The 23,947-nt window shown below is 40.1% G+C and overlaps 1 protein-coding gene across 7 annotated transcripts in view; it reads left to right on the forward strand.

Moving 5' to 3' along the window:
* Positions 1-361: 361 nt before the first annotated feature.
* The window catches only part of SLC37A1 (solute carrier family 37 member 1), a 39,180-nt gene continuing 15,594 nt past the window's right edge, over positions 362-23,947 (forward strand). Inside the window, exons 1-11 of one of the 7 annotated variants that reach the window (XM_085209059.1) lie at positions 362-655; positions 4,678-4,931; positions 6,510-6,591; positions 7,430-7,556; positions 9,921-9,999; positions 10,754-10,889; positions 12,326-12,402; positions 13,918-14,084; positions 14,844-14,881; positions 20,021-20,059; positions 22,029-22,112. In XM_085209059.1, coding sequence (XP_085065185.1) covers positions 4,876-4,931; positions 6,510-6,591; positions 7,430-7,556; positions 9,921-9,999; positions 10,754-10,889; positions 12,326-12,402; positions 13,918-14,084; positions 14,844-14,881; positions 20,021-20,059; positions 22,029-22,112 — 885 coding nt within the window. In that variant the 5' untranslated portion in view covers positions 362-655; positions 4,678-4,875. Of the gene's footprint in view, positions 742-770; positions 4,096-4,117; positions 4,346-4,677; positions 4,932-6,509; positions 6,592-7,429; positions 7,557-9,920; positions 10,000-10,753; positions 10,890-12,325; positions 12,403-13,917; positions 14,085-14,843; positions 14,882-20,020; positions 20,060-22,028; positions 22,113-23,947 lie in introns of those variants that run through there. The other 6 variants (XM_085209044.1, XM_085209034.1, XM_010724375.4 and 3 more) reach the window with 6 other exon arrangements.

Here is a 23,947-nt window from a genome sequence, read left to right on the forward strand (position 1 = left end):
AGGGATCGTTGTGACTGCATAGCAAAGCTCAGGACCTAAGTGTTCAAAACGCGGGGTAAAGTCACAGCAGGGATCGGAGCGTTTTCTATTGGCACTGCTGGCACAGGCAGTGCAAAGGGAGAGGGGAGGAATGAAAGAAACCGCAGCATTTTGGTGTGTGCCATGAGGTTGCCGGCGTCAGAATCAAGAAACCAGAAGGCAAATAAAAGCTCAGAACCGCAGAATGGTTTGGGTTGGACGGACCTCGCAGCCCACGCCGCCCTCAACCCCTGCCGTGGGCAGGGCTGCCCCCCACCAGCTCAGGCTGCCCAGGGCCCCATCCAACCCGGTCTTGAGCGCCTCCCGGGATGGGGCAAACGCTTAAATGGTTATTATTAATATTACACAGTTTTCCCGTTAGGAGCATGCTGGGGGCGGCAGCTTCCCTCAGCCGGCCGTTAGAGGCGGGCCAGGGCCTCCGCGCCGCCGCGGCAGCCCGGTCCATGGCGCAACTCCTAACGGCGCGGCGGGGAGGGGCTCGGGCGGACCGGTCCCGCCGCGCAGCTCCCGCGGCCGGGGTGGCGATACGCGGCCGCGCCCGGCTCCGCTCGGCGCGGCTCAGGCCAGGCAGGAAGCAGGAAGCCGCTGGCACAGGCTGGGAGAGCGGCGGCAGCGGGTAGGCGCGGTGGGCGAGGGGTGGCCGTGCACCTGCCGCGGGCTCGGGGACGGCCGGGAGGGAGGCGCGGTGTCCCCGGGAGTCCGGTGAGAGTACAGCGCTCAGCCCTGGGGCGCTTTGACCTCGGCCCGCGCTCGGCGTTCGGGGGCTGGGCCGGCCTGTGCTTCCTCGGCTCCGGGGCGGTTTGTAACGCGGTGTTACGAGCTCCAGGAATGGACTGGCTGTGTGCTTCCAGGAACCTTTGGCCTGTGTTTTTTAATCAATTATCTGTTTCCTGCTTGCTGCACTAATGTTAACTGGCATGGAGCTGTGTCAGCAGAGGGGCAGCTGGGGGTTAGGGAAAGGATCTGCACCAGAGGGAGGTGGGCATGGAATGGGCTGCCCAGGGCTGTGGGCACAGCCCCCAGTGCCGGAGTTCAAGGAGCATCTGGACGATGCTTTCAGACATAGGGTTTGATTTTGGGTGTTCCTGTATGGAGCTAGGAGCTGGACTTGATCTTTGTGGGTCCCTTCCAGCTCTATATTCTATGGTTCTAAACAGATATGGCCATTAAGGTTGCCCTACAATCTCTAAAGCCAATGGATCTGACTATTTCTGGGCGAGGCTTTGCTGCTGAGTATTACAATATGCCTCCGCTATGCATATGTCTGAAGGCCTCTTGAGCCCACACCCTGAGGACTTGGATTTGGTGTATGGAGAAGCAGCAGACAGTGTGTGCCTGTCCTCAAACGCAGCAGTGCGCAGAGAGGCAGGCGCCAGGCAGAAACTCCACACTGTTCTTCCAGCACAGCTAACCTTTGGTTTGCAGTATTTCTGGTGAGAAAGGCCAGTTACGAATGACCATGTTTTCCTGAAATAGGAAGAGAGCTGTGTTTCAGATGGTGCAGTGGAAGACTGAAGAAACAACGTAAAATTTCTAAGGTTAAATACAGGTGCTAAGTACTACAGTGTTGCTTCACGCGTTGCAGTACAGCCAAGAGGAAGTGCAAGTATTTGCTCTCCCTTAGGTAAAAATGTTGTTGAAAATGAAAGTACAAAAGACCAGTTCAAGTGATTGAAGTTTGTCTTTGTGCTTTGTTAGTGAAATGGAAATGTAACAAATGTGTTGGTAAATTACCAGTTATTTGTTGTGGTCTGTTAGTGCCCTTTCTGAATAATAGCTTGTTTTAAGAAACTGATCTTACCTACAGGAGGATACGATTTTAATAACCTGTTCACGACTTTTATTGTCAGAAGTTTCTTGGCTTTTGTGTGAGAAGTTTTATTTGCTAATAGAGGCATGACCTGGAAGTCAGAGGAACTTCTGGATATAGAGAGACAAGGTGTTGACAAGGCATTGAGAACTTGAGGCATGAAACATGCTGCAGACTTTGCAAGGCCGTGGTCTGAGCCCCCTGCTGCACTAGATAAGATGAAATCAGCCCCTGCCAAATAGACTCGGAGTGTGGTTCCAATGTCCAGTCCTCCTTGTGGAGCTCCAGGGCTCTGCATTTACAATAGGGAGTTAGGAGCTTGTGGTTTTAGCTTTGGTTGTCTTTGTTGGATTGTTAGTTATTGTCTTCCCAATGAGCACTTTGGAGGTGTGAGCGTGATCCGTGCAGCAGGTGCAGGGATTTGCAGCCTTCTGTGAACACATAGCACTGAAACCTTTTGTAAGATGTGTGAAGTCTTTTTGCAACTGCTTACACTGAGACTGTTCAAAGTAACCTGCTGAACAATTCCTTTTCTGTGGTGGCCACTGCCTTATCCCTCGATATTTTAAAGAAACCACATGAATAGGCTTAAAGACTTCGGATCTTTGTTCTTTGCAAGCCTCCCACTTTTTTCCTCAGTAGATATTTCTGCCACCTCACTTACAGTGAGATCACTTAACTCAAATACCAAAACTGTTATTTAACTGAGAGAAAGGGGAGATGGAGTCGGGATGTTGAAACAGATCAGCTACTGCTGGAAGAAAAAGTTCATTCTGCTCCTTTGCCCACCTCTTTTTCCTCTTGCCTCTCTTTCACAGGAGCTATCTGTAGCTCATTTCTAACCAAGTATGAGATTACTGATGATCATGTGTTGGTCTGGAATTCAGCTGCCATAACAACTAGTTGTTGCTATAAGGGGGCAGTGCCATCTTCAGTCCCTGTCCTTATGCTCCTGCTGCTTCAGATTTATCCTGCTTAGCAGTTTGATGGCCAGAGAGGAAGTTAGTATTTTCTGCTGGATCATCTGGTTTTCAGGGCAGATTTTCTGATAGATCAGCCGTCAGAACCATCGATGTGTGGCAACAAAGACCAGTACACAAGGAGGCAGGAACCCACAGTTGGGAGTGGGAGCAGGGTAGGAGACTCCTGGCAGGAAAGCTGGGAATGATTATAGGGTTTGCTGATTGATTGCACAGTCTGATGGAGAGCGCAGGGAAGGAGGTGGAGCACACCAAACAAGATTAGCAAGTCCATTCACTTTTGGAGAAGGGAGATAGCAAGGACACAATGTGCCTCGCACCCCAGTAAGCCAACCATTGCCAAGAGAGGTGGTGTAAACCCATCCCTGGAAACGCTCAAGGTCAGACTGGACAGGGCTCTGAGCAACCTGATGTAGCTGTAGGTGTCTCTGTTCATTGCAGAGGAGTTGGACTAGCTGACCTTTAAAGATTTTTTCAACTGAGACAATTCTATGATTATAGGACACTGTGAAAACCAAAAAGCATGGCAAAAATATGCATTAGAATAATGAACCAGACCCTTGATCTGGTCAGCTTTGGCACAAGGGGACTGAGTTCATTGTTGTCGTTCAGCTGGCTGAGGACCATCAACTTTGATTTCTGTAATAAGGTAAAGGATAAAGATGAGAGGAGAGAGGCTCATACCTCAGCCTGCTAGGTGGCAGTTTCTAAAATTTTCAGATTAAGCCAGCCCTTTGGTTTTGCCAGGTGTGCTTTCTTCAGAAGAGATTTTGCTTTATCTCACTTCCCATTCTTTTCCAGGAGAGCAGTTCCTGTATCCTACCAACTTCCAGGCTCAGGAAAATGTGCCTGGTGCTGACTTTACAAGCTTGGCTGGTGACACGGCTGGGGTTACGTTGCAGATCCTGGTCATAGTCCTGGCACATCATTTGTCATCCTGTTGGGATGGCCCTGCTGTTAGCATACAGGGAGGCTCAGCTTGCCTACTTGATTTGCAGTCACACCTTATGCCCACAGAGCCTTTTGTCATCTTACTCAACAGCTGGCTCAGACTTGCTGCAAAATAATTGCAGCTAGTTCCTGTTGCAGTACCTGTAATAAAGGATCAGTTGCTTCTGTTGAGGTGCTTCAGCTGGAATTCTCCTACATTTTAAATCGAACTGAATCAATGCTGCCGTAATCTCACTATTTCCCTGCGTGCCAGGGGATGTGATTCACATATGTGCATGAGCCTGACTGCTGGGTGAGCTGCTGTAAGGAGCTCAGGTGGGGACATTTTCTTTGTTTGTTTTTCCTGCTTCACTGACAATTTGGTGCCTTGTGTGTCACTGATACTTGGACAGGGGAATCAGGCTAGAACAGGGAGTTCTGGTCAAGTGTTGCTGGCAGCATTGTTCAGCTGCACCTGATTGCAAGTTGAAGAATTCTCTTTTCCAGGCTGAAAACGCTGCAGTTATTTTTGAGCAAATTTTAACCTCATGAATGCTTATGATATGTTAAAATAGATCTTTCCAAGGTGGGTAATTGCCTATTTGTACTCTTCCTGAGACAAAAGCAGTGTTTTGATGCCAGCAGGCTTTGGATCATGTTTAAAGTGCATCTTTTCCTTCTGCTACCACTGCTCTATCCTAAGCTGACTTCTCAAAATAGATTATAAATGACAAAATGTAGGAAAGGTTGCAATTTATATTGGCTTGAAGTTATCTGTTACATTTTTGATGTCTAGAAGAAGGCTAGTTATGGTAATGACTTCTGTCTTGAATAGATCATTGCAGCTGAAATGTTATGGTTAGAAAATATTAAGTACCTTGATGAAGATGTTTACGTACCAGATTTTCTTTTTCATAGATCAGCAATTAACAAAAACAGAGAGAAGTACTTGCCACGTAGTGGCTGAAGTTACAAGAGCAAGATCTAAAGGGAAGCCTTCCAAGTTTGCAGCCTACAATTGCATGGCTTGTGGAAGATCTTTAATATACATTCTGAACAGCAGCTAAGGTTTTCACAAGCACGTAACTGTCGCCTAAAATTTGATACCAGCTGTAGATGGCTCAGCTGCCTCCCGGGATTCGCTTCATCACTTCATTTTCACGAGATCAGTGGTAAGTCTTGAAGTATGGTGCTGACAATGTGAATTTGAGTCTGGGATAGATCATTTTGTTCTCTTGCTCTATTTTTGCTTTTTTATCGCTTGGTATATGCAGCAAAAAATGTTGTAAGTTGTATAACAAATATTGCTCACATTTTAAAAGTATTAGTCAAGTATGCTAGAGGGTAAATTGTTTTGACCTTTCCTATGCAAGGTATGCACTTGAAAGGATAACTTTCACATTTTTATATCCAAACTCTTGAGCACCCTTCTCGACTTAGATTATGTGTTTTAACCAGAAGTGTGTATTCTTCCCCATGAACTGATGTTTGGTACGGACCTTAGAATTATGGTTTTAATTCTTAGTACTGTAATATTTTTAAAAAACAAACAATCCTGGTAAGTGGATGGCATTGTTTTATGTGCTTTCTGAGAGAGAATACTGAATTAATTGTGTGTGAATAACAAAAATAACAAATGGAAGACCAAGCACATCTGTTTAAACAATTTATCACAGTATAGAAGCAAGGACAGTGTCATTATAGTTTTATAACTCATGGCAATGCCTTCAGTAATAGGGGTGAATAACTCAACTCACAGTCAAACTCACCCCTTTTTTTTTTTCTTTTTTTTGTTAACATCTTTGTATGTCAGAACTATAAACAATGCCCTTGCTATACAGAATTTTATAAGACAGGAGTTGATTGAAGATTGATTAAAAATTAGGGACTGCATTAAGCTGTCTGCTATCAGATCTTTTAATGTGCACATGCAGTTTTATTTGCAGATTTTTACATTAAGATCAAGGCTAGAAAAAGCCAGTAGGTATACTCTGATTTCTCTCTGTTGTTAGAAGTAGAAATCCACAAAACATTCAGCTTCTTAAGCAGCTGAAACATACGTTCTGTAGGTATGGAATAGAATAGATTAGATTGCTGCGTTTGTCTTATGCTTGCAGTGGCAGAGTGACCTTATAGTTCATAGGAACTGCAGAGAAAGCCCCAAGATGCCAGTGAAGTATAAGGGAAAAGTCTTCCCAAGCCCAAAGCTGGAGAATTATGTTCATATGCTCCAACTGACAGCGCATGCAAGCAATGTCTATCCATGCTACAGTCCCTATAAATGGCCAATGGCTGTTGCAGTGGAAGGCAAAAATAAAGCAAAAATCCTAAAAGCAGTATAAGAAAAGAAAAAGGTAATAATTCACAATAGTTAAAATGACAGCTCAGCCATCTTTTACATCTTAATTATAACAGAAAGCTGGCTGAAACCATAAAGTGTGAGATATGACTATCTTATGTTTAATGTTTAATTGTCTTTTAATAGTCCCTGAAGGAAAGTTTGTAAACGTGCAAATCAGCTCTGCAGACTCATGTGTTGTCCTGTATATCGCCAGTGTATCACAATGCTCCCTTCCAAAGCTAGATGATAGCAGGTGCTACTGCTAGGGGCGATTCTTCTGGCTGTTAGAGAATGTGAAAAAAAAGTTGTCTTCACCTATTCCCAGATTACCATTTTGTAATGTTTTCTGTAACAGCACTAAAAGTAAGTCACATCCATTTTTTTTTTTTTTTTTTTTTTTGTATTACAGGTATAGAGCCTTCATTTTTACTCTCACCTTCTTCTTATATGCCAGCTTCCATTTATCAAGGAAACCTATCAGTATAGTCAAGGTAAGCAAGGCTGAGTTGTTATTTAAACATCCTTCTGTTATCAAACAAGGAAGTAGTCATCTTTTTCAGTGTTTTCTTTTGTAAACGGCAGTGTTTAACTTGGAATGGTTTTAGAGATGGAAACCTGATGAAACTGGCACACAGGGACATTTATGTAATAAGTTTTAATGAGACCACTCCTAGAATGTTATGTATACTTCTATTCTTCGGGCTTAAGACTCGGAACAGTTATGCCTGTACTTGAGGCTGTTCATGTGAATTAATGCAGTATGTAGATATGTAACAGGGAACACGTTTGCATTCTTATATTTGAGAAAATCTTCTTGCAACTGATGACTCAAATGTGCTAAAATTCAACTGACATTTACATGACTGTTCCAAGTGCTGCTGAACATCATAGTTGTCTGTATGCTTGGGACTCCATGCTTTTCACTTCTGTTCCCAGTGAACCCAGTGACAAGATATCCTCTATCCCTATGTTTTTCTCATTCTAATCTCATGTACCTGTAACTTGCCAAGCACAAATCAAATCTTCCAGGGCTCTGGTATATAACTGGTGAGTAACAGTGGATATGGTAATTCAATATTAATAAAGAATTTTGAAATTCTGCACTTACAAACAGAACTTCTCTGTAGCACATCATTACTAGCCACATGGTTGCTCTTTGGTGTAATGATGGCTTTGCTGAACAATAGCAGTTAATAATGGCTTAAAATTTTACCTATTTCATTGTGTTTGACGCAGCTTCACACAGAATTAAATTTCTTGCTGTATGAAGCTTAACAAGAGTTCTGTTGGAAATGAATTTTCCATTTTCAAATTTCCTTTCTGTATCAGGGAGAACTACATAAGCATTGTGCTGCTTCACATGAAGTTGAACTTAGCTCCTACAGAGAATATGCTGCCCAGACTCAGTCTGTCAAAAAGCCATCTAATGCATCTCAGTGTGGATGGGAGCCATTTGGTAAGGCATATTTTTCTCCCTTTTTTTTTTTCCCAATAATAAAGTGCTTATATTAGTAATTACTTTTTCTGCCTCTTGCTATTCTTCCATACATAGGGAGATTCAGGGGTTGTATATGGGAGGGATGTTTTTTTCAGTGTTCTCATTGTTTTTTTTCAAAGAAAGTAAAGACTTAGCTTGTGATGTCTTGCCTCCTTAAAATCACTTAAACAACTGATGTTATTTTACCTGTTAGAGCTATAAGGTGGTTTCAGTAGAACTATGTTCAGTCAGACAATGGGCCTGAAATTTAGATACGTCTTTAAAATGTCTAAGGGGCAGAATAGAATAAATGGTTATGATTTTCTACTACTCAAGTTCAAGGTCTAGAAGACACTGAAATTAAATTACTTGGTGATTATCCAAACTGGAACTTTTCAGAATCTTTATTGGGAGAAAATATATTTTTTTCATCATTCTGTTGGAGAAAATCTTGGGAATTAATTGAAGAATGGAATTGACAACGTACTGGCTAGCTTATCAACCTGTCTCTTTACTTAAAAAGAAGAATATTTGCCTACTTAGAAAGACACTTCAAATGTAATTGTACTGGTATTTAATGGAGATTTTAAATCATTCCCTGTCACTTTAATCACTGCCAAGAACATCAGTGGAGTAGTATAGTCAACTCAGTCTCTCTAGCCATCAGTAAGCCATTCTAATTACTCCTTAATTAGCAATTAAAAAAAATCCACTCATCAAGGAGAATTAGAGATTTTAGCTCTACGCTTTCTGACAGAATTCTGTGTACTAACTGCCTGCTGCAGGGTAGTCAGTCAACTGAAATAATGTAGTCTCATGTTTTCAAATGTTGTGGTGTGCAGTAAAACACGATTGTTGGTTTTTTTTGTCCCTTGACCAAGGGGAGACTGAGCTTACTTGTCTGAAATACTAGTTGGCTTTATTAATATTGAAAACTTCGAGCTCTAATGTCCTACTTTTTTCCATGAACACACATGTTGTTGCAAAGCTGTCTCTTTGAGATAGCACTCTAAAGTTGTTCTTTCAGCTCTGGTTTTGAGATGTCAGAGCTGGCAAGCTGGAATGTCACTGAAAAAAAAGGGCATTTTAATAACAGTGACTGTATTGTCAGAGTCAGTGGGAGAGACATGAACCTGCTGGAGCATGTCTGGAGGTGGGCCTCAAAAATGAACCAAGGAATGGAACGCCTTCCCTACAAGGTCAGGCTGAGAAAGCTGGGTCTTTTCAGCTTGGAGAAGAGGTGGCTCCAGGTGGCCTGTCAGTATCTAAAGCAGGGCTGAGAGAAGGAAAAGGACAGACTTTTTAACAGGATCTATTGTGACAGAACAAGGGGAAATGGTATCGAGCTGAAAGAGGGGAGATCTAGGCTGTTACAAGGAAAAAGGTTTTATGCTAAGGATAATGAAGCATTGGAACAGGTTGCCCAGAGAGTTGCTGGATGCCTCATCCCTGAAGACAAGCAAAGTCAGGCTGAACAGGACTCTGGACAACCTGATCGAGCTGTAGATGTCCCTGTTCATTGCAGGGTAGTTGGACTAGATGAGTGTTAAAGGTTCATTCCAACTCAAATGATTCTATGATCCTTTGAATTGTGGCTCCGTGCAAACATAGTTGTCTTTCTTGGTGTGAGTTCAGGTCTCTTGAGGCTAAACATGTTTTTTCCATCTGGATGGAGTTCCTCCTGCTGCCCCCTTCCATCCTGCAAGTTCCATTTTGTTGTGATTATGGTTGTTTCTTGTAGAGAGCTGAACCTTATTTTTCTTTTTTTAAACTCGACTTCTGTCACTGCACCTTATGAGAGGTTAGAGAATGAAGTGCCATAGAATTTAACCATTCAAAAATTATTGAAGATAATTATTAAGATGATTCCTTAAAAAGCCTATACAATGATGGATTTTTTTAAGCTATTTTTGCTTTTAGCACCACATATAGGAAACTCATCTTTCCACTGCACTTTTGAGAATACCTTTTATGGTTTAGTTGTTTTTTCCAAGGTTGGGCTCTTTTTTTTGTTTGTTAGTTAGTTTAAGTAGCTATAAGAAGTGGATACCTTGCAAATAAATTCCTAAGTGATGATTTGAGTAAAGCAGAATTAAAAGTGGGCCTAGAAATATTTTTTCCTAATGTGCTACAAGTGAAAGCATAAATTGTAGAGGGTTTTTTTTGTTGCTGTTGTTAAATGTGTTTTGCATGATATGTGCTTAAGTCCCATTTAAAAGTACTCATTTAAAATTAAAGATCTAATGTACATCCACTGTGTCCTATGCATGTCATTTTTCTTATCATATATAAAAATTATCGGCACATATAAACTGGTGATTTATTTTGAAAATGTATTCTTAGATAAGAATAACTACAAGCAGTTACTGGGAGCACTGGATTACTCATTTCTGTGTGCATATGCAATTGGAATGTATTTAAGGTAAATCTGATTCTCTTGGAAACCTTCATCACTACTATTCTCAGTATATTGTCCTATCCTACTGTAAAGTTTCTCATGAAGGGAATGAGAACTTGGATATCCTTCTCCCATCTCTGTGCTAATAGCTATAAAAAACAATGCATCTTCCTTAGTTCCCAGTGGTATTATACCTCTTGGTGTGCAAAAAGATTTTTTTACTCTCACAACTGCTTGTGCATGAGTGCTTTTCAGCTTGCATTCTAACCTGTGTTTCTTTGGGGTGCACTGGGTTTGGGATGCACATCCCCAAATTTTATCTGTGTCCAATACACTTCTGTAGACTGAGGTGATGTGTCCTGTAGTGAAAGAGCAGTAGCAGACACTATCAAAATCATCCGTTGGTTATTGACTGCCATTTGGAGTTGCCTCTTTACCAAAATTGGAACCCTCATAACTAGAGTCAGTAGTGAGAGTGATAAATCTCATTTTAAATAACTGGAGATGTTCCCATGCTGTGGGCCATTTGGAAAATGATTCTGTAAGTCACTTCCAGTGGGCTTCAGGTGAGCATGTCCCTGAAAGATTGTTGTGCAGATGTTAGCCCTTGGCACTTACTGATCATGAAACATTTATTGTTTTTTTTCTGTCAAGTACTTTACTACTAAAGTTTCCCTTCAACAAGAATTAAGCAACACAAAATATTCTTTATTCCTGAAAGCTTTATGATCCGATTTTTAATTACACCTTTTCTTTTTCTTTCCTTCCACGTTTCAAGTGGAATAATAGGAGAACGGCTGCCCATCCGGTACTATCTGACAGTTGGAATGCTTGCTAGCGGGCTCTTCACTGCAATGTTTGGATTGGGTTATTTCTGTAATATACATAATCTGTGGTTTTACATAATGGCCCAGGTAGGCATGATTTTCTTTAGATAGTCTGAGTTTCCATGGTGCTTTTTAATGTCGTGTTGTTATTGTTTCTTTTGAGTTGCTAGCTATGATTAGTGGTTAGATGGGAGGATATGAAGGCTGACATCTGTCATCAACAATAACGTACAGAAATGATAGAGTAGGTAGCCCCAGGTTTAAGAAAAAAAATAATAATAATCTTTGAAAACAAATTAATGTTTCAGTCTGTGGCAAATTCATTGATGATCAAATCTTTGCAAGCTTAGATGTGGATGAGTTTTAAAACAAATATATTTACTTTTGTCATTCTGCCAAGACTTGAATGATTCATCTTGGCTTTCTCTTCAGGAAAATTACATTTTATGCGCCTAATGTTGGAGTCTCCCACGTTGGTGTGGCTGAGAAACTGGCAGCCTTTTTAATAAAATTTGTTGTGTGGGATTTTTCAGAGTGCTTGTAGATCTAATCAGGCATTATTGACCCAAAATGGAATTTTGATCATGACCAGTGTATGATTGGCACTTCTGAGTCATTTTGGACAGGTCTGCACCTTGTGCTGTTGCTTTCTTTGTATTATCTTGGTTGCATTTTCACAGCCGGCATGTTTGCGTGGCACGTGTGACATGACTTGCAGCAATACAGATTTGAGCACAGAAAGCTTTTATTTTACCAAGTCACCTGTTAAACTGTGTCAGTGCCCCAAGGCTGTTAGCTTGTGTGGTTTCCAAGACTGGAGCCAGCTGCCTTAGATATAGGCTGTGTGCCTACCAGTGATGTGGACAGTGAGTCCTGTAACACAAAGGTGTGAGATTGCTTCATTTCATGTTCAGTTGCTTATATGCTGTAATCTTTGGGTTGAAGAACAATTGCCTGACAGGTTTTAGGAATTGAATTGAGTTAGGATTCCCTCACATCTGTGCAACTTGCATGCCGAAATATCTCTTACCTCAGTCTGAATACAGTATATTACATTTCTCCTCTAAGCTTATTTGCATGTCTTTTAATCATTTTAAATCTAGTGTTCAAAGTTGTCCAGTCTTCATGAAAGCTTTTTTATTTTTTCACTTATGGCAAAGTATATTTGCAGTGTATGTTCAAACTGAGTGAAGTATTGTGTAGCTCTTAGAGTTTGGGGAATTGGTTTGCCTGTTCTGTGTTGTCAGTGAAATGAGATTTTTGGTAAGCACGTGATTGAATTTTACTTTTTTGTGGTTTGTATTACTGGAAATATTTAGGGACAGGGAAGAACCCCTGTGAAACGTTTCAGCTTGTTTATTCTTGAAAAATAATGCTTTTGAAACTCCTAGTAAATTTCTGAAATCAAAGCACTTGTTTAGTCTTCCTTTTCCTAACACAGCACTCAACAGGGATTATGTAGGAATAGAAACTTAACTTGTCATAGTCTATGCTTATTTATTATTGTTTCTGTATGCTTTCAGATAGCTAATGGGTTGGTGCAGACTACTGGCTGGCCAAGTGTCGTTACATGTATTGGCAACTGGTTTGGAAAAGGAAGGTAAGTAATACATAATGCAGAGTTTTGGAAGTACAAATCAGTGCATTCAGGGCTGTAAGGTTGTAGTCAGTGTAAGTATCTACCTATTGCTTCAGTGATGCTTTGGGATAAAAGAAAAGGTAGGTGGATCCTTGACAGAAGTTTTCTGGTTAGCTTACATTTCACTTTGAAATATTCTCTTTCATGTCAAATTAGTGTTATCTGGTAACTCCTTTGTTTGATGTTTAATTTTTCAGATGAATTGTTTTGGAATTCTTGCAAATATTACCAGTCTAAAATCACTTTTGATAAAGGCTGCTATCATGCCTTTTTAATGTGTTTTCATCTGTGTTTCAAAGCAGTTGTCAGAATACAGCTCTAAAGATATCTTTTTGTCTGATGTATTCTTTCTAACACACTTAGAAAAACCTGAAATTTAATTTAAAAAGAAAAGAAATATCATAGCTGACTTAACCTTTCTTTTTGTCACTTTCTTTAAATCGTCCTTTTTCTTCCTTTCACTCTTAATGCTTGTTTTATCATACCATCCAGAAATCTTCCATGAATTTTGTGAGAGCTGCATATTAAATTTATTGGCTTTGGTGATGGTTGATGGCTATAGTAGTAGTATATTGTAGCATATAATAAATGCTATTTAGTGCTGTCCATTGTAGACATCTGAAAGGAACATTACTGTCAATCAGTTCCAGGGGAGTACATACGAAAATTCAGTATATGTTTTCTATGTAAAATTGTGAGACAGTTGAAAAAATACAGTATCAAACTACTGAAAAGAATTAACAGGTCTCTGCATAGCAGATGCATTCATTCAGATTTTCTTTTTTGAGCAAAAGCGACAGTCTTTGGTTTTAGGAGGCTACATAATGGGCTGTTAGATAGAGCTCTGGTTCAATGTCACTGAGTTTCGTTTTGCTACAAATTCCTTGAAACATGAGCAGACTTCTTGGATCTTGTCTTCAGCCAAAGAAAAAGATTTATTTTATTTAAAATTAGGTTGCTCCAGGTAACCTCCTGCTGAAGGCAAGGCAGTTTTCCCAAGACTTACAAGGAAAAAAGCCTGCTAACTGCCAAGACTTCAGCAGAATTGTTGTGATTTACACTGGTTCTGCTGGAGCTATTCTACAGCAGCTCTAATCTAGGATTTCCTGGCTGACAAGTTCAGTGAATTCGGTGAGTTAAGTCTATGCAGTGTATTTGCAGGACTTCCATTCACAGAAGCACTGGGCATAGGGTGTATATGCTATGCAACATCTATGTACATTGTTGCTGGAAGCACTCAAATCCCTGTGGTGCTGTTAAATGCAGGATGAGTTCTGTCATACACAGAGGAGTTCTTGGAACACTTCTCTAAATATTTAGATGCTTTGAAACTGACAGATGGAAGGCTAGCATAAAGAAGTGGTCAGTTACAGAGCAATAAGTTTGCAGATACTTCATGGTCACTACAGGTAAGCAGTCTTTTTTTATTTACTTTTTTCAATGTCTGTGGGGCTTATTTGTTTCTTTTTAATGCAGGAGAGGTTTGATCATGGGAATCTGGAATTCACACACATCAGTGGGAAACATCTTGGGATCCTTAATTGCTGCTTACTGGGTATCTACATGCTGGGGTCTCTCCTTTGTGATGCCTGGTGTTATCATTGCTGTGATGGGGATTGTTTGTTTCCTCTTTCTTATTGAACGTAAGTGCTTTTGTGTGATAGAACCGTGAAAGGGCTCATTATTGGCAAAGAACACCGCTGTTTAAGCTAAATGACCTGGGGCATAGTAATAGCTAGCAATTATTCTTGAAGATACACTAATACTGAAACAACTTCGTCCTAGAACTAGATTAAGAAAAATCTGTGTGTCTGACAAATTCATATACCCAGATTATCATATCTGAGAGTAACACTTCAGAATTCAGTGCACTGTCCTATCTTTACTCCCCTGTCTTTAAAAAACTGTTCAGGTATCAGACACATCTAAATAGTAGAATATCCCACCTGGCTGTAATGTGTAATCTGTGCTACCATTCAACGTAGGACATCCATAAGGTTCTACAAAATAAAGAGATTGCCTGATAAGAGCAAGATCTGTGACCTTCAGTTAGAAATGAAGAAGTGCTTCCATTTGTCTCTTTGTAGACTTAGAGATAGTATTATGGATGCTTATTTTTCTGCATCTGTCCTGTCTGAGGACATAAAAAAGCTCTGTTGACACAACTAGAATGATGCAGTGAACTGGGCTGCCAGATAGAACTGTTGTCTTAGAATGCAAAGGGTACCGTGAAGCATTCTTTTCTGTTTCTCTAAGTTTACAACCAAATGTTCAAATGTTTATACTTTTGTGCCCTCTGTACTGTTGGCTTATTGGTAGTAAATTACACTACTGATAAGTGTTTTAAGAGAGATTATTTATGCTTTCTTTCATTATTAACTATGTGTGTTACTGTATTTCAGATCCTAAAGATATAAGTTGCTCCTGCACGCCATCCAGTGTAAGTGAATGTTTTTTCTGCTGTGATTTTTTACCTTTTAATATACATATTTATGGTAGCTCTGGTAATCAAATAATCTTCATGGTCCTTTTGTGCAGTGTTGTTATAACATACCCAGATTTGAAAGAATGATTGATTCTCTGTGCTTCAGTGGTAAACCAGAAGCTTACTGTCTACCAAAGCAGTAAATGAGGAGGTGAATGACTTGGTTTGAGCTAAGGTTTTGCAATGGATGAACTTAGCACAGCAAACTGAGTAAAAGCTCTTCATTTTTCTTCATGTTATTTTCCTCCAATCTTCCTGAGTGTATTCAAAGTATTTGACCTGTGTCCTTCAGTTTCCCTACTTGCTTGGATATGAGATAGCTGCCAACCATGGCCTATCAAGGATCTCCCTGTTAAAAACCTTGTACTGGGCGCTGCAGAAAGTAAAATGCAAGCAGTCCTCTACCTAGTATGTGATCTGTGAATCTTGTATCTCTGAGCTTGAATGAAAGGTGGGATATCCCTTGGATAGAGGGAAGGGCAGCAGGAACTCACGACTGGGGAAAAGAGGAACAAAAAATGTATGTGAAGCTGCAGTTCATAGAATCATTAAGGTTAGAAAAAACCACTGAGATCATCTAGTCCAACTGTCAGCCATCACCACTGTGCCTACTAAGTTGTATCACTCAGTGCCATGTCTACGATGTTCTTGAACACCTGCAGGGATGATGACCTCTCACCTCTTAACTAAAAGGTTAAGAGACTGGGGCAAGCAGTCAGTCTGTGGCAGAGAATTTTGTTGTGATACAATACGGCCTTTATTTAACGCAAGCTAATTGGAATTACTACAGACTGTATTGACATTAATGAAGAACTGTGAAATGGAGAGGAAAAATAACTTGTACTTAGTTATATTGGTCACATGACAGTGCTATGTTGTGTGTGTGTTGCTTTTTTTTTTGTGGAATTATAGAATGATTTAATTTGGAAAGGACCTCAGTAAGTCATCTGATCCTGCCCTCTGCTTGTAGTGGGACTGACTTTTACATTGGATTAGATTGCTTAAGGCCTGTCTAGTGAAATTTTGAAATCTCCAAGAACAAAAATAGGTTATTTCTTTTTAAATGTTAGGTGAGTTTTAAAATGTGTCAGTTATGCAATTTACTGCTGTCAAAACAGTCTACATGTGAATACATAAGCTTTCTTTGTCTTGCTGAACATTGCATGCGTTCTTCCTTGTGCTGTTGTGGCAGCAAAACTCTAGCTTTCAATTGCTTCTAAAAGAAAATCCTTTTGTTCAAATATTGAGTACAGGGTTGTACAAACACTGTTTAAAGTAAGTTGGTAAGTAGGTGAGCTCTGGTACTGAGTTGTTTGCCCTGTACACTTAACACAGAAGTTCAATTTTTGTGTGCTCAGAATTAAGTAATGTAAAAATCTATGTCAGTGATAAAGAGATAAGCCTTTGAAAATTTCAGCTGCTGTGTGAGAATCATAGAATGGCTTGGGTTGGAGAGGACTTCAAGAATCAAGTTCCAACATCCCTTCCACTAGAACAAATATACTAGATCAGATTGCCCAGTGCCCCATCCAGCCTGGCCTCCAGGGATGGGGCATCCACAACCTCTTTGGGCAGCCTGTGCCAGCACCTCACCACTGTATCAGTAAAAAAAATTCCCCGACATCTAATCTAAATCATCCTTCCTTTAGTTTAAAGCCATTCCACCTTATTCTATAACTGTCTAGCTGTGTAATAAGTTCGTTTCCCTCATGTTTATAAACTCTTTAAATATTGGAAGGCTGCAGTAAGGTTCCCCTACAGCCTTCTCTCAAGTCTTCTCTCAAGCCCAGTTCGTTCCGCCCCTCTTCACAGGAGAGCTGCTCCAGCCCTTAGATCATCTTCCAGACCCTCCTCTGGACCCTCTCCAAAAGCTCCAAATCTTTCCTGTGTTTGAGACCCCAGACTTGAATACAGTACTCCAGCTAAGGCCTCATGATAGCAGAGCAGAGGGGGATGATCACCTCCCTCACCCTGCTGGCCACCCCTCTTCTGATGGAACCCAGGATAACATTGGCCTTCCAGGCTGCAAGCACACTGCTGGCTCATGTTCAGTTTTTCGTACCAGGATCCCTAAGTCCTTCTCAAGAGGGTCACTCTCAAGGAGTTTTTCTTCCAATTTGTATACATATGTGAGATTAGCTTGACCCAAGTGCAAAACTGTTCATTTTACTTTTTTGAACATCATTAGGTTCACAAGAGACCACTTTTTGAGTTCAAGGTCCCTTTGTGTGGCATCTTTTCCTTCTGCTGTATCAAGCCACTCAGATTGATGTCATCAGCAAACTTGTAGAGGATGCACTTAATTCCATCATCAGTGTCATTGACAAATATGTTAAAGAGTACTAGTCCCAAGACAGACCCCTGTGGGACACCACCCATTACCAGCCTCCACCTGGACATAAAGCCATTGGCTACAACCCTCCAACCAATTCCTTATCCAGTGAATAGTCCAGCCTTCCAGTCAATGTCTCTCCAATTTAGAGATAAGGATGCTGTATGGCACCATGTAAAAAACTTTGCAGAAGTCCAGGTAGATGACATGAGCTGCCTTCCCTTTGTCCATTGATACCGTCACTCCATCATAGAAGGTGACCAGATTGATCAGGCATGACTTTCCCTTTGTTAAGCTGTGCTGACTGTCTCAGATCACCTGCTTGACCCTCATGTGCCTTAACATGTCTGCCAGGAGGATTTGTTCCATGATCTTCCCAGGTACAGAGGTGAGGTTCACCATCCTAAAGTTCCCGAGGTCCTCATTCCTCCCTTTCTTATAGATGAAGTGATGTTTCCTTTTTTTTCAGTCCTCAAGGACTTCACCTGACAGCCACAACTTTTCAAATATGGTGGAAAGTGGCTCAGCAACCACCTTAGCCAACTCCCTTAGGACCCTGGGTCACTGAGGTGCGTGTCATCCTGCTCCATGGACTTGTACACATTCAGTGTCATGAGAAGTAGATTCCTTTCTTGATTTGTGTATCTGTAACCCAAGAGGAGGGAGGCAATTCAGGCAGAAAGAAAAATAACAGACAAGGGAAAAAAACAAAAAGGAGAGTACTTGGAAGACCAATTATGTTACAGAATGTCATCACTATCCTCCTGTTGTTGTTCCAGAATATGTTTGCAAGTTTATCTCTGTTTTCATGTTCAGTAAGACTTTGGTATGTGTTTGTTTCTACTGTAACTAAAACGCAGAGCAGTATTTTGCTCCAGGCTGTTTCTCCTTTGACTCCCATGGACCCGTGGGCAGTCAAGTCTGCTACGTTTTCAACTAGGTCTTTGAAAGAACAAGAGAGCAAATATAGGTCTTGGGGTTTCCTGTGTATGACAGTAAATTAAGGCTGCTGAGGAGCGTGTTAGAGGCATGGTCCTAAGGAATCCCATATGTCTTTTCATAAAGTAGAGAATTACTATATGTGAAGGCTGTCTGCACGTATACGTGAACTGCATCTACTTGTTTCAGGTATCACAGACAGATAGTTCAGGGATGGTTTATGCTTTTTACTGTGCCCCCCTTCTCTCCCCACTCCCCCTCCCCCCGAAAAAAAATAATTTTAGATAGATGGCTTTTTGTGTTGTAAATTCTCTTTTTCTTGAGTAGTAACTGATGGTGACTTTTCTGCTGTCTGTTATTTCTTTTTCTTTACCAGTTGATGGATTTTCTCCTCATATGGAAGTTTCCTGATAAAGCTTCTGATTACATTTAATGGTCTGTGGAACTCCTATTCTTAGTTTGTTGCTATGAGATAATTTGTACTTACAATGAGCTCTGGCTCTGTATTTTTCATTTAATTCTTTTTCATTTACTAAAGGTAGCTTCTGTCAAATATGAGAATCGCTTATATGATTTGTAGAGACTCCTAACAGGAGGCATTTTTTCCGTGGGCTTTATGTAGTTCACAGGTGTTCCTGTGAAAATGTCAGCTGCTTCTGTAATACCTTGAGCATAATATTGACAGAATTGGCTCTTAAGCTTTGTGAAAGTAAATGTTTACTATTTGTCTCTAATGCACTTTTATTGGGAAGCATGACTAAGAAATTGTATGCAATAGCATGTTTGTATATCTCAAGGAGCTAGTATTAAAAAAAAAAAAAAAAAAGGCATTCAATATCTACATCGTACTGATGTTTTTAACTAGAAGCCAGTATTTTTTGAGGTTTTTCTTCCCCTTCTGTTCACCACAGTTTCCCCTTTCTGGGACTGTCTTTTCTCCTAATCTCCAGGGCATCAGTGAGCTGACTGCACCATGTGCAGTCTCATTGTATAGCATTGCATTTGGCATACGGTTTCCCTGGAAACCTTACTCTGCATAGCAAAAGGCATCACTTCTTCCTTCCTTATTCTGCGTACCCACATCTGCAAATATTCTAGGGTTTTGTGAAGTATTTCCCTGCCTGCCTCTAATGTTTCTCAGATTCTCTCTTGGGAAGCTGTATACCACTTTAATTGCTTAGATATCTCACTTCAGACCTGTGTGGTCTACGAAATACATTGGGTCACAGTTTCTGCTCACTATGGGGAGGGCGATTTTAAAAATTAAGGAAATTGACAAGAATAGAAGTTTGAGAAGATCTCCTAAAACTGCAGATGTGGTAGTGATCGTATCTGATTGCTGAATTGGAAGAAAAAAAAAAAAAGGAAAAAAAGGAAGGAAGATACATGTAATAAGACAGACTCTGTTATCACTGAGAACAAGCTTCCAAACTTGTTAATCAAGGGTTAAAATTTGCTGGCATACATAAAATGGTAACTATCATTCTGTGCTCAGTCATCTCAGGTGACAACCAGAACAACTTGTGCTTTTGCAAATAGGTAGAAATTATTATTTAAGAAATCAAGGAAACATGCCTATTTGTTTTGCTCATAAGGCTGTAGCTTGTCACTTAGGACAAATATTTAGGTTAGGTGCAGACAGATGTGCCAGCTGGTGCCAAAAGCTGAACCTCTAAATGGAAGAATGAGGCTGGTTAAGTTCAAAGGCAACTGAAATAAATGGGGAAGAATTTAAGATATGTTCATATTAAGGTTTAAAGATTAGGTTAGTCTCTCTGTAATATCACTATCTTAGATGAATTTGGTCTACTGTTTATTTGCAGCGTGATCAAGAGCCCAGTATTTCTACAGAGTTTGTAGTGGTGAGTAATCTGATTTCACTGAGTTGTCCAGAAGAACATATGGAGAGCCAAGCACAGAGCCTCGGATGTGCAGTTCTCGTTCCTTATTCAGCAGTTCCTTCAGTTGTGCTTTGTTTGCTCATATTCACATTGACTCTGATTTATGAATCTGAAATTTGCTTCAAGACATTTGATTATGATAAAGGGCTTTTGAGTACTGCAATTGGAAATTTAATCTGCAGCATTCCAGGAGGATGTATCCATGACAAATGCAAGCAAGAAGTCCGTGGGCTTTACGCTGATGTACTATTCATCATCAAAATTGAAGGTTTAATGGCATTTGTAAAATATGATTATTTAAAACTGTATTTATTGCTTCTAGTCTTCTCTCCCTGTGCTTTCTTTTTATTTGTTTTCCTTCTCATAAGTACACGTATTCATTGCAGCATATTCATACAGACTTGCCTTTATTTTCTAAGAACTTTCTTTAACCTGGCTTTGCATTTCCAGGAAACCTAGCTCTCTTAAACTCATGTGGCAACGTGCTTATGCTTTCAGAAGAAATCTACAGTTTTTATCTTAATGAAAAGAAGGAAGATGTTCTAAGCATTAAATGTGCAGCCTCTATGTCTAGTCCTTATCCCAAGACATTTCCTTCTTGCCACAGTAAATCTTATTTTTTCAAGTCAAATGAAAGTCTTGGGTTTTTGTTTTTTTTTCTCTACAGATAATGGATTTTTTTTCCCCACAGATTGTTATAAATCACTTTCTGACAAGAGTTTAATTTTCTGTGAGACAAAAACCTGTTCTTCCGCCCATGGGTGTTATTCAATTTTTTTGCAGACTGTATGGCCAAAATTGCTCGTGCCTCAGCTCTGCATTGTGCAGCACAAATTTTGGTATTCATCTTCACCTCTCAGAAGTTTTTTTGCCCTCTTAGGAGAATTTGATTGATGAAATGCAGTATAAAGAAAACTGCATTATATGTCCTTGTATTTTTGTTGGGCAGGAGTTACCAAGTGATTCATCTTGAATTAAAATGTTCGGTGAGGACAGGCATTCTTTTTTTGATTTGTGGTGGTCTCTCATTTGTTTGTTTTGATGCGGCATTCAGAATGTGATTTGACACTTGGGAAGCAGATATCTCATCCCCGAGGAATGTGCAGTGCCTCTTACGGTGTTAGCAATGGGTTCTCCTTCCCTGATCACAAGCCTACTTTGAAGCTGTATATTTATTTCACTATGCAAACCGTAGTGTCCTTGGCAAATCATTGTAGGCCAAGGATCTCAGGATAGTGTTTTATAAGGAATGTAATTTTGGTGTGAACTGATACAGTAATGCACAGGGCAAAAAATAAATGTAAAAAGCAGCCATTAGTTCAGTTCCATCTAGGGCCTAAAACACAACATGTTGCCTTGTTTGCTGTGTACCCCAGAGGCTCTCTGACTTTAGTAATTCTCCAGATGCCCCAGGAGCATGGTCTCTCGTTCACTTCTGAGTTGGAATGGAGTGAACTTAAACAAGTGGAAGACACTTTTAGCTTAAATGGGTGGAGAAATAAAGAAACAAAGTTTTCCTGGGAAAATAGAATTAAATAAAAATCTGTAGTTGTCACTGGGATAATTTCCATATGAGGAAAAAAAAATGTCAGCCATGCCGAAGGAAGCTCAGTAGAGAAAAAAGCTGGTAAGATGGTAGAAAAATCGTGGCTGTACTCTAAATTCAGTATAAGGCTGCTTTATAAAAACAGTATGACTTAAGCCTCCAAAGACATTTTTAATTGCATTTTATGTATATTGCCATAGGTCTCTGTAAGAGTTTAAACACAAAACACACACAAGCATTTAATTAAGGATTCTTCATTTGGGATTATGCTATATGTTGATGTCACGATGCGCATAGACTTCATTTGTGAAGAAATTATTAGCACTGTGTAATCCTTTACAAAACAGGTAACAGAAGTATGAGGGGTTGTTGTTTTTCTTTCAGAGTTCTAAAGCATTCCTGAATGGTGCATCTCGGTTCAGAGTCCAGATGCCAACCTTAAATGCCAAGGAAACTAGCAAGTCTCAGGTAAAATGTAATGTGTTATTGTAAAGTAGTATAGTAGACTTTCTAAACATCACACAGGAAATTTACAGTAGACTTACTGTTGGCAAAGGTTGGTCTTTCTTTGTAATGCTGAAATCTACTTTCCTTTTCATACACAAATGTGACATCAGATAAGGGATCTAGGCATTATCTCTCGTAGGTACTGCAGGAGAGATTAATAAGATAGCATGGTTACTTATTTGGTCTTAACTTGTGATCTTTGTGCAGTTCAGCAAATGTAATGCACTGCCAGATATTTTCAAGATAACCCATTTGAAATCCTTTAAATATTTCAGTGGATGTGTCTGTCCCTTCCCTGCAGTCTCACTTGTCTCTTTTTGTAATGTAATAACTGTGCGTACTTACAGGTGTGTGCACGGATACAGAGTTCTAAATATGAGCAGTTATTCACAGGAATAATGCTTAAAGCATGTAACTGTAATTGCTGGTAATTATCACTGGAAACTGAACTCTGGATGTGCCAATTTATAGGCAAAAAGGAATTTTATCTTGTGGTGAAAATTAACTGAAGAAATTCCGTTTGAAATACTGTATTTGTATTCAGTACACTTCACATATGATATCCTGAGAGGATAGCCTTTTGTTTTTGTTTATTTTTTGTTAACACTTCTTTAGGCCTTTTACAGGAAAACAGAAACTTCCTGGTCTCTTCAGCAGTCATTATTCACAGGACAATAATTGGCATTGATGGAAAGGTTTGGTACTCTTTAAGAAAAAGCTCTACCAGTATTTTGGTTGACTCTCTGTAGCTCCTGCAGTCAGTGCAGTGTAATCCTCCCTCAGTGGTTCAGAATGAATGTGAGTAAACTCAGTTCAGAGTACCACTGAGCTTACTTAGTGTACCAAGTTTACTCATGTTCATTTTGAGTCACCTAAGAGCAGTCTCCAGCCCAGAAACCACTTGGCAGTATAACTTGACAACCATCTGGAAGATAAGGGGAGAAGATTTAAGAATCTAAGTAGGTGTCTGTAGACAAATCATGAAGACAGAGCTAAAATACAGTCAGCAAATCAGTACACAAAGATTTCTTCTCTAACTCTGGTAGTACTTCTCACTGGAACCACTGTCAGGCTGTGCAGAGAGTCTGCATAGCAAGTGGGCAGAGAAGAGACACTCCCTCTTGCGCTGACAACAAAGCAGGAAGGCACTTAATGGCAATCTTTTCAATATTCCCTTTTTTTTTTTTTTTTTTTTTTTTCCCCTATCAGCTGAGTTATGTCTGTATTATAGAGTACTAGCAGGGCAACTGGGTTTTTTGTTGTTGTTTGTTTATGTGGTTTTGGGTTTTTTTTGTTTGTTTTTTAGAAGAAGAAAAACTGGGGGTGGGGAAGAAATCTCCTTTTTACCATTGCTAATTACAAAAGATAATCTTGCTCTTGTTTAAGTGGAGTGAACACCTCTCCTTTTCACAGCAGTTGCGTTACGGTGGTACTGAGATGGTGATCACTGTCAGCTTTTCTGCCTGCGCAGGCAGCAGTTGTTCTGCTCCTATGAGATCCTCCTCCAAGCACACTGGAACGGCAACCTTGACTGATTTTTTTTTTTTTTTTCTTTTTTTTTAATAACTTGTCAACTACTGTAAAAAGCAAATATTTAGTAAATGTAATGATCGTGGTATTGGCCATGTGACCTGGATATCTCCATGTGTTTGTTACTGCTGATGACAGATTGATCTCTTAAAAGTAGTACAAAATGAATGGATAATGAATCTTTCTCCAGAGATGAAGAGTGTGTAATCACACTCTGTGACAAACTGACAAGGCTGAACCATAGTATCTCTGCTAAGCACAAATTG

Source organism: Meleagris gallopavo, chromosome 1 (assembly GCF_905368555.1).
Source record: "Meleagris gallopavo chromosome 1, MGAL_WU_HG_1.1, whole genome shotgun sequence".
NCBI classification, from domain to species: domain Eukaryota; kingdom Metazoa; phylum Chordata; class Aves; order Galliformes; family Phasianidae; genus Meleagris; species Meleagris gallopavo.